A 15,610-nucleotide genomic window follows, 5' to 3' on the forward strand; every position below is an offset into this window, starting at 1 on the left:
CTTCTGCTGCACCCGTACAAATGACGGTAAAATGATGGAAGTGAAGGGCTCTAATCACCAGAGCCACACTCCCACCCTTCACCCAACCAGGGTGGGAGACCCTTGACGCACGGAACTCAGTGTGGGATCATTCCCCTCCCCTGGAGGTTCTGCACCAACCACCCTCGGGCAGCTCTGCTGGTGCTGTTCTCTGCTCAGCATCCCCGTGCCCTGGCAGTGCTCCAGGCATCACCGGCAGGGTCACTCACCACAGTCCTGCAGGGTTATGTGAATATCAACAGGAGAAAGTGACAACGCATTCCTGCAAATCCTGGTTGTTAAAGATCCCTTCTGTGCGGGTTAAAAGGCCAACGCCTCGTAGCTGTATGTGAGAGCTGAGACTGTGAAGAGAGGGTGAAAAGAAAGATTTACTCTTTCTTCAGAAACCTCCATCTGTCAGAGAGGAACCTCTTGCCCGACCCTTGGCGAGGTCGGGGAGCAGCATCTTTCCTAGAGCCTGCATCTGTGAATTCATGGCTTTCCTCCCCAGCTGCTTCCATCACTTCTTACGCAACGGAGATGCCTACACTCAGCAGCGGGGCTGCAGTGTGTGCTTGCAACACTCACCATTTCTCACCCCATTTTCAGAAATAGGATAATTTTGGCGAGCAGGAGCTGGGTCCCACTGCTGATGGAAGCTGTTAGCCTGGTGCTGCCTGTTCCCACATGTTTATTAGTGCTTACACAGGGGAAGAGCCGCCCGTGAGAAGCCTCCCTCTGCCTGTCTGTGGTGTTCATGGGTTGGGGGGATGTCAGGAGCTGCACAGCCTGGGGGGGGTTGAGCTGACACCCACGACCTCCCCACGGGGGGATGGAAATGTGCACAAAGAAGCTTTTTCTCTCTCCGCTCTCCCGGCCTCGCTGCCACGCAGTGCTGGAGCTCTGCTAATCCTTCATCCAGCTGAAGGCTCCTCCGGGGAAAGTAGGGCAGAGCCCCGCTGAAAGCCGCGCAGGAATACATTTAATGAGCGGAGCGTATTTTCTGCACATCACAGAGTGAGGAGGGGACGGAGCTGTCGCCTTCCCCGGGAGAATTTGTCACAGCCACAGATCAAAAGCGTGGCAGCAGGGTGGGTGCTGGGGGTCGATCCTGCACACCTGCAGGGAGGCAGTGGGGTGGGGGGAGCTCTCCAAGCAGCGATGTGAGCCTGGCTGTGCTCACAGCACCGACGGCTGCGGCTCTCCCGTCGGGAAACCCCCAGAGCAGCGCAGCTGCGGCGCTCCCCGAGAGCGGAACGTCCTTTTGCTGCGGTCGTTTGTTCGCATCAGGACACGAACTCGAGCCGTGCCAAGAGAAAAGGAGAAATGCATTCCTGGAACGCGCGGTGTCGCGGGTGGGGCTTTGTGTTCAGCACGGGAAGGTGACCGAATAGGAGGGCCCCACTGTGCGTGGTGCTGTGAGCGTGGGACGGGGCTGGCAGGGGAGCGAGGGGAGAGCAGCAGTGAGAGCGGCTCTGAGCATCGCACGGAGGTTCTCTGAGGGACCACCCCTCTGGATGCGGTGCTGAGGGACACGGCTCGGTGGGAAATACCAGTCGGACTGGATGATGGCGGAGGTGTCTTCCAAGCTCGGTGGTTTTGGGATTGTAAGGTGAGGCAGAGGCAGCAGGGGGCGCGGCGCGGCGCGGCGGCGGGGCAGGCTGTGCTGCAGCTGCACGGCCCCCTCCCCCCACGGAGCTCCGCACCCGCACGGCGCTCCCGCAGCTCGGAGCGCGGCGCTCAGCCCCGCCCCCCCCCCGCCCCCCCCCCGAGGCTCCGCCCCCCCGAGGCCCCCGAGGCCCCGCCCCCCCCGAGTCCCCGCCCACCTTCCCGCCCCTCCTCTCCTCGCAGTGTCCCGGCTCCCGCACCCCAGAGCCCCAACTGCCCTCTCTCCATTGGACAACGTCACCCGCCACTCAGGAGCGAACCCGCCTCCTATTGGGCAGCGCTGACTGGGCCGGCGCGAATCCCGCCTCCTGCGCGCTCTGGCGCACGTTGATTGGCGGCGGTGGGAGCGGCCCCCCCCACCCCGGCTGGGCCGCGCTCGGTGCTTGGCAGCCAGAGGGTCGGCGCCGCCATCGCCATGGGCACCCGCGACGACGAGTACGATTACCTCTTCAAAGGTACCGCCCCGCGCTCCTCGGCGGCCCCGCAGCGCCCGTAGGTCCGGCCCCGCTCGGCCCGGCCCCGTTCCCCGAGCGCGGCCCCTCCGCCGCCGCTGGGAGGGGGCAGCACTCCCCGCGCGGCCGCGCCCTGCGGGGCTCTGTGGGCCCTGGGAGGGGGGGTGGGGATGGAGGGCCGTTATGGCCGCCGTTTGGGTGCACCGTGGGCTCGCTGTGCTTTGTGGATGTGCTCGCCTGCTCGTTCGGCGAGCTGCGAGGCAGAGCGGGCAGGAGCCCCGTGAGCTTCGCTGTGTGTGCCTTGGAGGACGCGCTCAGCGGTCTGGAGCCGGGGCTGTGATCCTCCTGGAGCCATCGCCCGTTCCCCGGGGCTTCGTCTCCTCGGGGACTTGAAAGCTTCCCGGTTTTGTTTCCCTCTGCCAATTATGTAGGCAAAGCGGGGCTCGTCTTCACAAACGCTTGCGTTGCTTTGAAGCGCGATTTTAATTTCGTCGGGAGCGAAACTACCCGGAGCTGTTGGGGCAGGGACCGTGCTGTGATGTTGGTATGGGGCACTCGCTCGGTACTCTCTGTAGCACTTCATGTAATGGAGAAAGGGGGGACACAATCGTCCTTTCCTGTGCGCTTTGGGTAGGGACAGTGGTGTTGGTGTTTATTGGTTTGAATCACAGAATTGTAGGGGTTGGGAGGGGCCTCCAGAGATCATTGAGTCCAACCCTCTGCCAGAGCAGTAGACCAGGTTGCACAGGTAGGAGTCCAGGAGGGTCTCTACTCCACCACCTCTCTGGGTTTTCTTTTTCATTAAAAAAAAAAAAAGAGGAGTGAAATCAGCCCCACACCAGAAGGAAAAACACACAGCCCAGCTACCAGGACCCCCTTTCCCTATCTGGTTGGCTTTCCGTCCTTCCTTCCTCCTGGGCTGTTTGGGACCGGATAAGAAAGGATGAGTATAAACAAGATCAAGTGGGATGAAATCTTCACTGTAAGAAGAAAATGAAGAGGATCAGCTCCCTGTTCTTCCCCTCCCTACCTCTCCAATAATGGAATTAAATGTCGAGGGGAAATTGATGTAACGAAAACACCAGTGCCCTGGGAGTGTCCTGACTGAGCCTCTTCTCAGCTCCTCAGATTTGAAGGCTTTTCTGTTGAGCACATGGGGTGCAGAGGTGGGGATGGTGATGGACGACAGTGGTGCTGTCTGGGAAGGATTGATTTCATTTTCTAATGTCCAGGGTTACTGTACTTACCTCACACTGGTGAGGCCGCACCTCGAGTGGTTGTGTTCAGTTTTGGGCCCTTAACTACAGGAAAGGCATTGAAGCCCTGGAACGTGTCCAGAGAAGGGCAATGAAACTGGTGAGGGGTATGGAGCACAGGGCTGTGAGGAGTGGCTGAAGGAGCTGGGTTTGTTTAGTCTGGAGGAGGCTCAGGGGAGATCTCATCACAGTCTACAACTTCCTGAAGGGAGGCTGTGGTGAGGAGGGCTTTGGCCCCTTCTCTCAGGCAGCAAACAGGACCCGAGGAAATGGCCACAAGTTGTACCAGAGGAGGTTTAGATTGGATGTAAGGAAAAACTTTTTCTCTCGGAGAGTGGTCATGCACTGGGGTGGCCTGCACAGGGAGGTGGGGGAGCCACTGCCCCTGGCAGTGTTTAGGAGGCATCTGGGTGAGGAGCTGTGAGATATGGTTTAGCAGCTTGTGGTAGCAATGGGAATGGGTGGAAGGTTGGTCTGGATGATCTTGTAGGTCCTTTCCAAACTTGTGACTCCATGATTCTAAGGTTGGCCAGAAATTAAAGCCATTTCTCCAGCCCCGTGTTTCCAAAGGAAACCTGCTTCTGCATGCATCTGGCTCCGGCTTCCTCAGCATTCCCTCATGCAGGAGAACGCTGATCCCTGCTGTCAGTCATGCTATGCTCCAGGGCTGCCCGTTTCAGAAGGGCTGTGGGAAGGCTGTGTGTTATTGGCTTGTCAGCTGGAGCACGCACTCAGCCCCAACTAATTCCAGGTTTGGGGACACGAGTGTGGTCGGAGTCAGAGCTGCTCTGCTAAACCGGTTCCTCTCTGTGTGCCATTTCCCTTCCTCCTGTGCTCATCCCCGCGGCCTGAGCTGCTTGTTTTATTGATCTGAACAAAATGCTGTTTGTTAACACAGCGTGCGAACCGGCCGTGGGGAGAACAAGCTGGGTGCTGTGCGTGGCAGCTGTGAGGGTCTCATTGTGGAGGCACCGCAGTGATGTAACCCAGCAGAGGCAGTGGTTCAGTGCTGTGCTCCCAGTGCAGCTGGGACCTCTCGTGATGGGTTTGGGGTGGGTTGGATCTGCAGTGGAGTGCACGACCTTTTGATATTGGTCAGGGTATTGGAAGCTGTGAACCTGCTGAGGCGTGGTCCCTGCTCCTCTCCAGAAGACCAGCCACTATTGGTGTTTGTTTTAAAAATGGAGTTTGAGATGGTGCAGATGTAGCTTTGTGAGGATAAAAAGGAAGGAAAAAAGCAGCCATGGGGAAAAAATAAAAGAGGTTTCTTTTATCTTTGTGGAAAATGAGAGCACGCTGATCAGAGCTGAAGCCCAACATGGCCTTTGGTTATTGGAAACAAATGCTTGTCATATTATTCGTCAATATCTGGCGACCTTATGTACTGAATATTTATGATGAGCTGTGCTGGGAAGAGGCTTAATCCTCTTCATTGTGCAAGGGAATAGACTCATTTTGACAGATAATTAACCGGTCTGTTTAAAATTCCACAATAAACCTGATCTTGTGTTAACAGATCTGCAGTGCTTTGCAGTTGGGTGACATGGTGAGTGCCGAGCAGCACGTGGCAGCAGAGGGGAGCTGAGATGAGGGGAGGCTGAGGGAGCAGCCCTGCAGCTCTGGGTGTAAGCTGGGCACGAGGCACGCCTTGCTTCTGCGCTCCTCCACCTGATGCTGACCTGTTGCTCTGGATCATTTCCAGGACAAAGGCGGTGTTCCTTGCCCTTATCAGTGGGGCCAAAGGCCGTTAAAGGGGTGATTTCATATGTTGTGATGGATGTAGTAAGGATTCGTGCTCCTGCATTTGGTTTGGGACTTTCATTTCAAGTCTGTATTTGAACAGGCAGTATTGTCTACTGACCTGTTCCCCAGCTGAGGAAATGCTGAGACCTTTGTTACTCCTATGTTCAGTAACATGTCAGAAATGCTCTCTCCCCAGCTCTGCCGGCGCGTGGAGCAGCCTGCTGCAGGCATCTGAAAGCAGCCAGTTTGCAGTGGGTAACTAACTAAAGTGGGGCAGGACCCTTTGAGTTTTCTTCCTGTGGCCAATGGAGTTAATGACCTAAGGGCTGTTAGCAGAGTTCATGCATGAAACTGATCATCTTACGTGCCAAAGGGCAGAAATGAGTACGAGCTGGAGAGGCAGCTGTGCTTTCTGCAGCTGTATGTTCATTCGAAGGTTTGGAAGCTTCTTGAATGCTGTAGGCTGCTGTGAGTGGGGGCAGAGTGCTGTGTGGAGCTGGTTTGAGCAGCCCGGGGTGGGAGCTGCCAAAACTGGAGCCTGAAACAATGGCCTGAGCACAAAATAAAGCAAAGCTGAAATAACAGAGGGACCAGCCCAGTTCCTGGCCATGGGAGAATGCTGGTGAGCTAATTTGGAAAGCGTGCAGGGAGAGGTATTCTCTAATCTGTTGTGCATGGATCGGGAGGGTCTAGAAATCTCTCAGCACGAATGTTTTCCTGTTAGCATGGCAACACCTTGTGCGGAGGCAGGGATTTTTAGTCTCTTACTTCTCATCTAATCCACTAGAACTTGTTCTGTTGGACGAAGTCCTGTTTTGTTTTTAGCTTGTCTGTGGTATCAGATGTCTTCTGCTCTCCCCTTCCTGTGGGGAACATGTTGGTGGATTAAATAACTGAAATAAATCACGCGTTGCTCTGCCAAGGGTTGGCCGTGCAGGGAACATCTCGTTGCCCCAGTTACTGTGGGTACTGCATGAAGCAGAGCAGCAGCTGGGGAGCACCGCTGCTCAGGGACAGGGCTGGGGTGAGGAGTTAATGTGGTAAATAATGTCATGTCTTTCAGTTGTGTTGATCGGTGACTCCGGAGTTGGGAAGAGTAATCTTCTGTCACGCTTCACACGCAATGAGTTCAATCTGGAGAGCAAGAGCACCATTGGGGTTGAGTTTGCTACCAGGAGCATCCAAGTGGATGGGAAGACGATAAAAGCACAGATCTGGGACACTGCAGGACAGGAGCGGTACCGTGCCATTACTTCAGCGTGAGTACTGTGTCTTTCCTTGGGACAACAGCAGAGCTCCAGCTGCTACATTTACAGGTAGAGGCTGAAGGAAGTGCTTTTGGATGGGATGAAACTGTTGTGGTAGGTCTCGCTGTAGATCCAAGTCGTAAGATAGCAAATATCCTCTTATTTGATTAGTACAATGAAAGTAATTTTTAGATTCAGTGAGTGTGAGTGTCACAACCCTGGCAATTAGGTCCAAGAGTGCATGCTAAACATCCAGAAAGTAGGAAGGCAGTGATGGTAGCACTGAGCGTGACTGTGTTTTGAACGGTGGTGTTGAAAAGCTGTTAGATCACCTTCTTAATACAGAGAGCATCTTAAGATGTAACACCTTGGTGTAAGTAGTAGAGAAAAGTGTATTTTAGAGGGGAAAAATCCAAGCAGCTCATGGCAGGCCTGGTAATTGTAGAGTTGAAAATTCAGTGTTAGAAATTATCGCTTTCTAAAGGCACAAAGTTGTTATTTAATAATGCACTGATGAAGCCATGTATATGAACCTTAGGATGAGAGGAGTTGCTCTCCCCGGGGTGCACAGGTGAAGTCAGAGAGGGAGAAAAATAGAAAAGCACAGTACGAACGGAATAATATGTAGCAGGAGAATGGGAAAACAGTAATCCAGGAGTAGGTGCGAGTGGTTGGGTGGCAGGGCGACCAGGTGCAGAAGAGACACAGTGGGGCTGTGTGAATGGGGATTGTGGACATTGCAGGAGTGGTGATTGGCATCTGCTGTGGGGTGCTGTGCCCTTGCCTTGTGTTGAAATGGGCTCAGGGCTGCTCTTGGTTGCAGGCTGTGGGTGTGTTAGCATAGCCTGGGGTCTCCTTTATTTTTTTTTTTTTGGAGGGACAGGAGGGTCAGCAACAGATACTGACACTTCACCAAGGGTTACTTTTGCTAGTTGAAAGGAAAGTTATAACTTCACAAAAAAAAACAAACCCAGACAAAACGTTTGGAACTCATTTTCAGGGGATGATTATTAAAGGAGTAAAAAAACAAATAAATAAAAGCATACAAAACTGCAGGACTTGCCTCAGCACAGCTTTGTCGGACCGTCCTGAAGGAACGTGCCTTGTGTGCCCTCAGGTATTACCGCGGCGCTGTCGGGGCCCTTCTCGTCTATGACATTGCCAAACATCTCACCTATGAGAACGTGGAGCGCTGGCTGAAGGAGCTGAGGGATCACGCGGACAACAACATCGTCATCATGCTGGTGGGCAATAAGAGCGACCTCCGCCACCTCAGGGCTGTGCCCACCGACGAGGCCCGCGCCTTCGCAGGTCGGTGCACGGCACCTCCGGCTGCTTCGCCTGGGTGTGCTGGTGCAGGCTGGAGTCGCTCTGTTGTCTGATATTTAACTTTTACCTTAAGCTTATTTTGGTGTAGGAAAGAAAAAGGGTGTTTAAGAGTCTGTAGTTGGCTTGTTAAATAGTGGATGGTGTTGTTTTCAAGTCTGTTGGTAGCACGTGTTTGTAAACCGCTGTCCTTGAGCTGCCTGACATCTGAGGCATAAACACTCCCCCTAGGAAGGCTGAAAAACAGCAAGCAACGTTTAGAGGAGAAAATATCACATGTGGATGTCAAATAATCACAGCACAAAGTGTCTTTCCTTCATTCCTAGAGGCCTGGTTCTATGGAGAGCTGCAGATGAATTCTGAACCTTCTCATGGTGCAGGTTCTGCTCCAGAGCACTAACGTGGTAGCAGTCTCATCTAGTTTCATTCAAATGCAGTGATCATCAGACTTGGAGGATATCAGCTGTTTTGGGAAAAGGCTACGTGGTTATGTCAGCTGCTGCCACTGTGTTACTTCTCTCTATTCCTTATCTTGCAGGGGACTGATCAAATATTTTTGTGCTTGTGTAGGCCGATGGATATTCAATTTACAGTGGTGCATGTCAAGCTTGGGGCTGAAATTTAAACATACAGCCTTTAGAATCCTTCTAGGAATATTCCTGGGGCTTGCTTAAAAGCGTTTTCGGAAGCTTGCTAGTAAGCAGGTACCCTGTCTATAGTGAAGCTACTTTTAAATTTTCAGCTGAGTGAGAGGTAAAATTTATATAAGAGAATCAAACAAATGAGTAAGCACTCTGGTTAACTTTGATCATTTGGTTCAACGTCTTACTTTTTTGCCCGCAACACCCTGCTTTTAAATACCTGGTGATGGTACATGTGTTGCAGTTCAAGCTCTGTGGCTGCACTGTACCTATCTGGGCAGGCTGTGCTGTACAACTGCAGCTTGGATGTTTGGCTGTGAATCACTGTTATTACCAATGTGTGGATGCATCTCTTGTGCTCTAAGAGTCAAGAAAAATAACTCTACTACCAAGAGGTTTATTGTAATTTGGAGGTGGGGTCTGCTAGATCTGTTTTGTTATGCAGAGCAGTATTGTAACTCCTCTTACAATCAACACTTGCTCACCTCAGCTCTTGCTGAAGGTGCTTCTAGGAGCAATCTGTAGCCAGATGAGGATAACACTATACCAGGCTGGGGAGCATGTATGGCTTGGCTGAATAAGAGCTGCAGTGAGGAAAACATCATAATGCTACACACAGAGAGGCAGTGGTGAAAGGAGCTGCTGCTGAAAGGCATGGACCTATGTCAGTGGTGTACCAAATTATTCCAGTGGGGACAAATTGTTCCATAGGGAGGGGAAAATGAAGTCCCACAGCCTAGGCCCTGGCTGATTGCCTTAAAAAAAAAAACCAACAAAAGTGCTGCTAAAGTTCCTAACTGAACCACTTGTTATTTATTACAGAAAAAAATAACTTGTCTTTTATTGAAACTTCTGCTCTGGATTCAACAAATGTAGAAGAAGCCTTCAAGAACATCCTTACAGGTATGGTTTGTTACGGGCTCAGTGGACCTACCGTGGTAGTGAAACTTCTGCATGGGCACAGTTTTGAGACTGTTTTGGAAGTGAGTGTTGGGAATTATTATTTGTTTGCAGCCTGCCTCCTCTTACCTCTGTGTTCTGCCCCTAACCCCACGCGCCCTTCTGCTCAAGGACCTGGGTTTGTTCTAGGCTCCTAATATTCCAAAAGGTGAAGCCATTGCACGTGAGCTGTTGTAAGAACACTAGTAGTTCAGTGCCAGCACAAAGCCTAGGTGTTAAAGCCACAGCCTTTGTAGGAAGTGCAATGTTCCAGGGTGCTCTTTAGCTCTGAAGCTGGCTAGCAGGTAATACTTTTGTGCAGAGTACTGAACTCTTATACTCATCTGATGGCAACAGTTGAATGCAGCTATGCACTTACGGCATAGCTGCACAGTTTTTGCCTCTGGGAATGCCTCTAAGAGCCTCAGAAACTGTCTGGGAATGTGATAGTGGGCAGATGTCAAAGTGAAGCTGCTGAGTTTGTGGTGTCTCACTGCAGCTTCAGGACTTGCTGTGTATGTGTGGGAATGCTGTGTGACTTCTGCAGTAGCTTTACTGCTTGTAGTATGAGGACTCCAGATAGTGGTAGTCTTCTTTTTGGCCTCTTTCAGACTGTGGCTTGGGGTTTCCCATCTAAAGGGGTGGAGTACTTGCTCCTGGAATAAGGAAGCATGTGGGGTTTAGGAGTCACCAGTGAAGCTTTTTACTGCTTTAGGTTACAGCAGCAAGTTCTTATTGTGCTAAGCCAAAAAAAAACAAAAGCAAAGAAGCATGGTGTAGAGTAAATAACTCCTAATGACGATACTCCACCAGGGAATAGTATAGAAGATGGTATATTTCAAGTAGTTCTATACAAACAGTTATACAGGTAATACAAAAGAGAAGATGGCTCACCTTTAAGATGACAAGGCTCGCAGAGGACTCCACATGGGAGGGATCTCCAAGAAGAGATCCTTCCCTGGTGGTGGTCAGCCCTTAAATGGGGTTTGAGAGAGGAGGAACTAGGCTCCACCCCTTCCACCCACACAGGTATATCACCTTCACCTGTGCCCCCATGGCTGACTTGGTGCTCACCTCAGGTGACCAATCAGTGGTTCAGGCCGTGATTCAGCAGTTCCCATACACATGGCAAAACAATTTTGTTGATAGGCTCACAGGAGTTCCCAGATGGTATTTGGCAAAGTTGGAGCCAAGTGCTCAATGGACCTCTGGGAGAGTGCAGCTCAGCTCTGTCCTAAATACAGCACATGGGGAACTTTCTCTTTCCTTGAGAGTGATGTGGACTTAGAAACCTGAGTTTTATGGAAAGAAAAGGAGGAAGAGCTGAGGATGTGTACTGGGAGATATATAGGCTTCAGGTGGTAAAAGTAGGAAGCCCACAAAGCAAGAGATGCTTCACATAAACATTGCTTATCTCTGTAGTTACATCAGCTGGGGTGGGTAACTTCTGCAGTGGGTTTGGCCTAATCTTGATCTAACTTTAGTTAGGTGTTGGTCTGTATGAGGCACTGCGAGCTCGAGCACTCTGTGTTCCAGAGGATGTATTATTTTGGCCCCGGACTGAAGTGACTTTCTGCATTTGGGTAGTTCTGTGCCTGAGCTAATTCTTGGAAGCAGAGTCCTGGGAGCCATCATGCTGGTACACCTATGTGCATCTGAAGGAAGCCAGAATGGGCCTGCAAGATCTAACTGGAACTAAATCCTGATAAACTTGAGCATCTCTGCTTTCAGAGGCTCTAAATTCTGCATTAGTCATATGGTGGGGATTTCTGAGCTGACAGATATCCCAACACCTTTTTGTAGCAGATAAGGATTTTGCCATATAGCCACACTTCATGTTAGTCCAATCTCGAGTGGCTGTTTGACATGACAGCAAAGTTACCTGCTGACATTTCAAAGCATAGTCTTCCACTTCTAGAAGTAGAAATGGAAGTAATTGGTAATTAGCAAAGAAACCATAAATGTCAGTGTGACGTAAGTAGGAAAACACATACTGAATTACTGTTCTACCTCTGGCTGCCCAGTGCAGTGTGAATCTTATCCTGAAGAGTGGAAAACTTTAAGCAATTTGTGTGTCCCTTCAGATGCTCTTTACGACCCATCCCATGATGTGGACACTTGGCAGGATCCAGTTCCTGATTTCTGCTTACCATAGCTGAATTTTGGGAGGATAAGCTATTTCTGTATTCTCACCCCGTGCACTGTTTTGTGGAGTTGTGCCTGATTTACACGTCCCACCATGTCTCAAGAAGAGCATTTCCTGAACTTTTTTTTTTTTTGGTGACAAGATGCTGATTGCAGTTAAATGAGAATGAGCCTTTGTTCTGGTGCTGCTTGGTTATCAGGAAGTGCCTGATGCATGCTGCTTGTTGGACACTGACCAAAGAACTGGCTTTGTATTGCTGTTTCTTGTCTGTACGTGGATGAGAGCCTATTACTGGGAAAATGACTGAGTTTTAACTTGGCGAATTCGTTAAGGCTCTTTCAGGTTTGTTTTGCAGAGGTGTGGGGGCAGGCAGTCAGAAGCTGTGTTGTTGGGATTGTTGGTCTGGCCAGCTCTGTTGATCTCAGAAATTTGTTACTGTTCAAGTTGCTCGAGAAGAGATGGGCAGGAGGAACAGAAAGGATAGTCAAGCTGCTTCTCTAAGTGAAAAAGCCTGATGGATGAAGAGTGGATTATGTTCTGCTTCTCAGCAAGATTTGGGTTGAGCTGCTGGTGAAGTAACTGGAGAATGCTGCTGTTGTGACACAGCTGTGGGGAGGAGCAGCTGGGGCCTGAGCTCTTGTGCAGGGCAGCCTTGAGAGCAGGTGCTGCTTATCTGTGACACTTGGCTGGATCTGAGGTGACTTGTGTGGTGGTCTGAGATGGTATCCGTGGACTTTGTGCCCTGAGCATGCCTCAGCCATCAACATCCGTCCTGTCTTCCCTGGTTGTGTTGTCCTGAGCCTGACTTGGGGTAGAGAAAATGAGCAGAGATTTTTCTAGGAGAGCTCCAGTACTGCCTGGTGTGACAGAGGGAGCCAGGACTTGAGCTGAGGTCAGACCTGGGCAAATTAAACTCATGGCACTGCTTCAGGACAGCATCCTGGGCTCCCAGAAGGGCTGAGGTTGGCCAGTGGAGGTATGGTGGGGTGTAGCCAGTGAGACTGAGCAGTGCTGAAAAGGCTCTTCCCACCTGGGAGAGAGCCATCCTTTTAGGGGAGTGAAATAAACCTGCACAGAGCAGGGGGCTGGGAGAAACCATGGGGAAACTGAAGGAGGAAAAGGAGCAGCAGGACAGGTGCTTCCTTGCTGGCCATCAGTTTGAGAGATCATTAAAGACAAAGAAAAACCCAGGCAGATGTTACCTTGGGAAAAAAAGAGGGTTTGGTGATAACTCTGATCAGCTAGTGTTAAAATACAGCACTGAGAACCAGAGAGGGGGGATGTGGCCATCTCTGCAGTCTCTATTTTTCTGTGAGCAGAAAAGGACTGAAGGCAGCCAGTGGCAGTGAGCTCAGCCTTGGGTTAAAAGCTTCTATTTTAAACAGCTTAAATAGGTGCAGCTTCCTTAAGAAGAAATCAAACTCAACAGAACGCAAAACAAAGAAAGAAACAAAGAGCCAAAACCCCACAGTTCAGCATCATTTTAAATCCTTGATAAAGGCTTTGGCTGTTCCTGTCCTGAGGCTGTGGCTGTTTGAATGCGACTATAATATTTACCTCGGGCTTCCAGGGAGGTCCTTGCCCTTTTCCTGCCTCACAATGGAGGGAAGTTGGAATGAGGTCTTACAGTCAGTGAAATAAAAAGATTTCAACTTATTTGTACTGACGGTGCAGGTGGAATGGTTTCCTTCTGAAAGCTTCTAACCAGGTAGTCTGTCTTCAGCAGTTGGGGTTTTGTGAACCTGTGTGCTTTCAGGCATGAATTATTTTGAGTCGATTAAATAAATTCCCTCAGAAATGGCATTTGCAGATCGATGTGAGGCCGTGTGGAACCTCATCCACTGCCATGGATGGGAAAACCGATGTGTAACAGAGAGGAGCAAGTATTTCTGTGGTTCGGTGGGGACAGATCACCAGAAGCTGAAGGGTGAAATGGGTGCTGCTGTTGCTGTGCGGTGGTGTTCTGCACGCATTCTTGTTGGTAATGTTTTAGATAGCGCTGCCCCCCCTGTTTTAGAAATGAACATTCCTGCTCCTTTCTCATTTGAAGAATACCCTTGTTCGTGGATTCACTGAAAAGAATGTTCTGGGAAGTAGTTGTTGTGGGAGACAGTGAGGAGTCTTGTCTGTAGGTCTTCCAGACGGAGCTGAGCCAGCCAGATGTTACACCACACAGCTGGTCTCACTGGATCCCCTGTCACAGCTAGAAGCTTCCTGCTGCGGGGCTCAGCCATCCCCTCTGGCAGCTCGCTCTGAGATGAGCGTGCCCTCTGGTGGAGGGAATGCCTTCCTGGCCTCTAACAGATCTGTTCTCGTTTCAGAAATCTACCGCATTGTTTCGCAGAAGCAGATTGCGGATCGGTCTGCACATGATGAGTCTCCTGGCAACAACGTAGTCGACATCAGCGTCCCACCGACCACCGACGGACAGAAATCCAACAAACTCCAGTGCTGTCAGAACCTGTGACCTCCTGTAGATGACTCTGATGCCCCTTATTTCATCTGTGCTTCATTTAGAAACTTGTGTGCACTTCTTTATCTCCTGTGATTCATTGACTCCCCTTCCCTCCTTCCTGCACCCCATCCCAATCCCCTCCTTTCATCTCAGAGCTTAAACTGTAGGGCTAACGTTCCCCTGCCTCTAAGATCCCCTTGAATGTGATGACTTTTGGGCTTGAAATGTTGGCACTGATCTGATAGGCATGTTTCTGTTGGAACATCTGCTGCTGGATATCATCCCATGAAACACTTTCCTCAGATGGTTTTGGGTTTTGTTCTGGGAGAGAAACCATGGGGACTCAACTATAACAGCTGAGGAAATAACTGCATTTCAGTTACAAGGCTTCTTCCTGCCGTGGTCTGCTGTTTGTGTAAACGCAGGGGAGGAATTAAAAGGAAATAGCTGTCCTACCCAACGCTCTGTTTTCTGTCCTGATGAAGTTTCACAGTGAGGTTTTTAGTGGTTGCACACACCTGAAAAGCTGTTGAAGATAACATGACTTATTATGTAATTACCACTAGTACAGTTAGTCTGGCTGTGTAGTTTACTGTTTCCTGCCTGGGAAATCTTTCTCTCTCCTTGTTTTATTCGGGAACAATGAAGTATGTCTGCATTGCTTTTTCTGCCACCGTGAATGCCTGTGCTGCTTTTGCAGGCTTTATGAAGTGGCTTAATATTTATTCATGGCTTATGTTAATCAGTTCACATTATTGTACAGTTAGTGCCAGCATCTTCCTTTCAAAAAAGCCACCATCGTTTGCGACCCGTACAAGCAGGCTCATTTTGTACTGTAGATCAGTGTCTGAAAGCAGGATCTGCCCCAGGTCCAGAGTTTATTTTTTTTTGCATGCTGCTTTTTCTCTAGAATTCCCCTCCCCTGTTTTGAGTGAGTGAAGCAATATTTTCATGTCATGTATATACCTGCACTGGTAAGGGTTTTGGTTGTTAGAGAAACACAATACTTTATACATTTTGTAAAACTGCAGAACTGTGGCGTCTCCAACTTTTCTTTCACTGTTGACCTTGTGCAGAATCTTCTTGACCTTTACTAAACTGCATAATACTAAGATTTCACGTAGTAATACTAACCTGCTGCTTCCCTCTTCTTCTGTTCGACTGAATCGCAGACTGTAATTCTCAAATGATTGTACTTCACTGGGTGTAGCACAGCTGCCAGCAGCAGGGCTCCTACCAGAAAATGTTGTTCTTGCTGAATGGGAAGAATGTTACAGCTTCACCTAGTCGGTTCTCTGCTAGCTTGTGCAACTTCTCCATCACTCACTGGCTCTTACACTTGCATCCCTCCAGTAAACACTGAATGTTACGGTGAGGCAGTACGGGTGGAGGTGTCCAGAGGAGGAGGTGGAGGTGATCTGCTGCTCTCTGAAGACGAGTGAAGCAATTTGCAGTGAATTTTTGCTCTGTATACTTCTGAATTCCGAGACTGTGCCTCACTCAATGAACCTACCTGCATGCTAGTGAGTTGAAATATACCCTGATACAAAGCAAATATGAAACTGTAAATTGTACTTGAAGGGGAAATCTGACATTCCAGTCTCAACTGTTCTGTCTGGTTATGTAATAAAATCAAGGGCGGTTAACTCTGGTGGCTCTCATTTTGTTCAGACACGGAGAGCTGCACGTCCAGCAGAGGCAGCCCCGAGCACTCCCCCT

At 50.0% G+C, this 15,610-nt stretch overlaps 1 protein-coding gene across 1 annotated transcript; it reads left to right on the forward strand.

Moving 5' to 3' along the window:
- The first annotated feature begins 2,055 nt into the window (after positions 1 to 2,055).
- On the forward strand, positions 2,056 to 15,537 carry RAB11B (RAB11B, member RAS oncogene family). Its single transcript, XM_065747399.1, has 5 exons — positions 2,056 to 2,141; positions 6,201 to 6,396; positions 7,502 to 7,695; positions 9,174 to 9,254; positions 13,758 to 15,537. Exons 1-5 carry the CDS (start codon positions 2,102 to 2,104, stop codon positions 13,901 to 13,903), a joined length of 657 nt encoding a protein of 218 aa, XP_065603471.1. The 5' UTR covers positions 2,056 to 2,101; the 3' UTR covers positions 13,904 to 15,537.
- Positions 15,538 to 15,610: the final 73 nt, after the last annotated feature.

Source organism: Cyrtonyx montezumae, unplaced genomic scaffold (genome assembly GCF_038088225.1).
Source record: "Cyrtonyx montezumae isolate F1298 unplaced genomic scaffold, pur_monq_1.0 scaffold_44, whole genome shotgun sequence".
In the NCBI taxonomy this organism is placed as follows: domain Eukaryota; kingdom Metazoa; phylum Chordata; class Aves; order Galliformes; family Odontophoridae; genus Cyrtonyx; species Cyrtonyx montezumae.

Excerpts from the sequence above, each read along its gene's own strand:
- RAB11B (XM_065747399.1), top strand. The coding sequence starts at position 2,102 with ATGGGCACCCGCGACGACGAGTACGATTACCTCTTCAAAG. Across the intron at positions 7,696-9,173 it reads CGAGGCCCGCGCCTTCGCAG|AAAAAAATAACTTGTCTTTT; the intron begins GTCGGTGCACGG and ends TATTTATTACAG. Across the intron at positions 9,255-13,757 it reads CTTCAAGAACATCCTTACAG|AAATCTACCGCATTGTTTCG; the intron begins GTATGGTTTGTT and ends TTCTCGTTTCAG.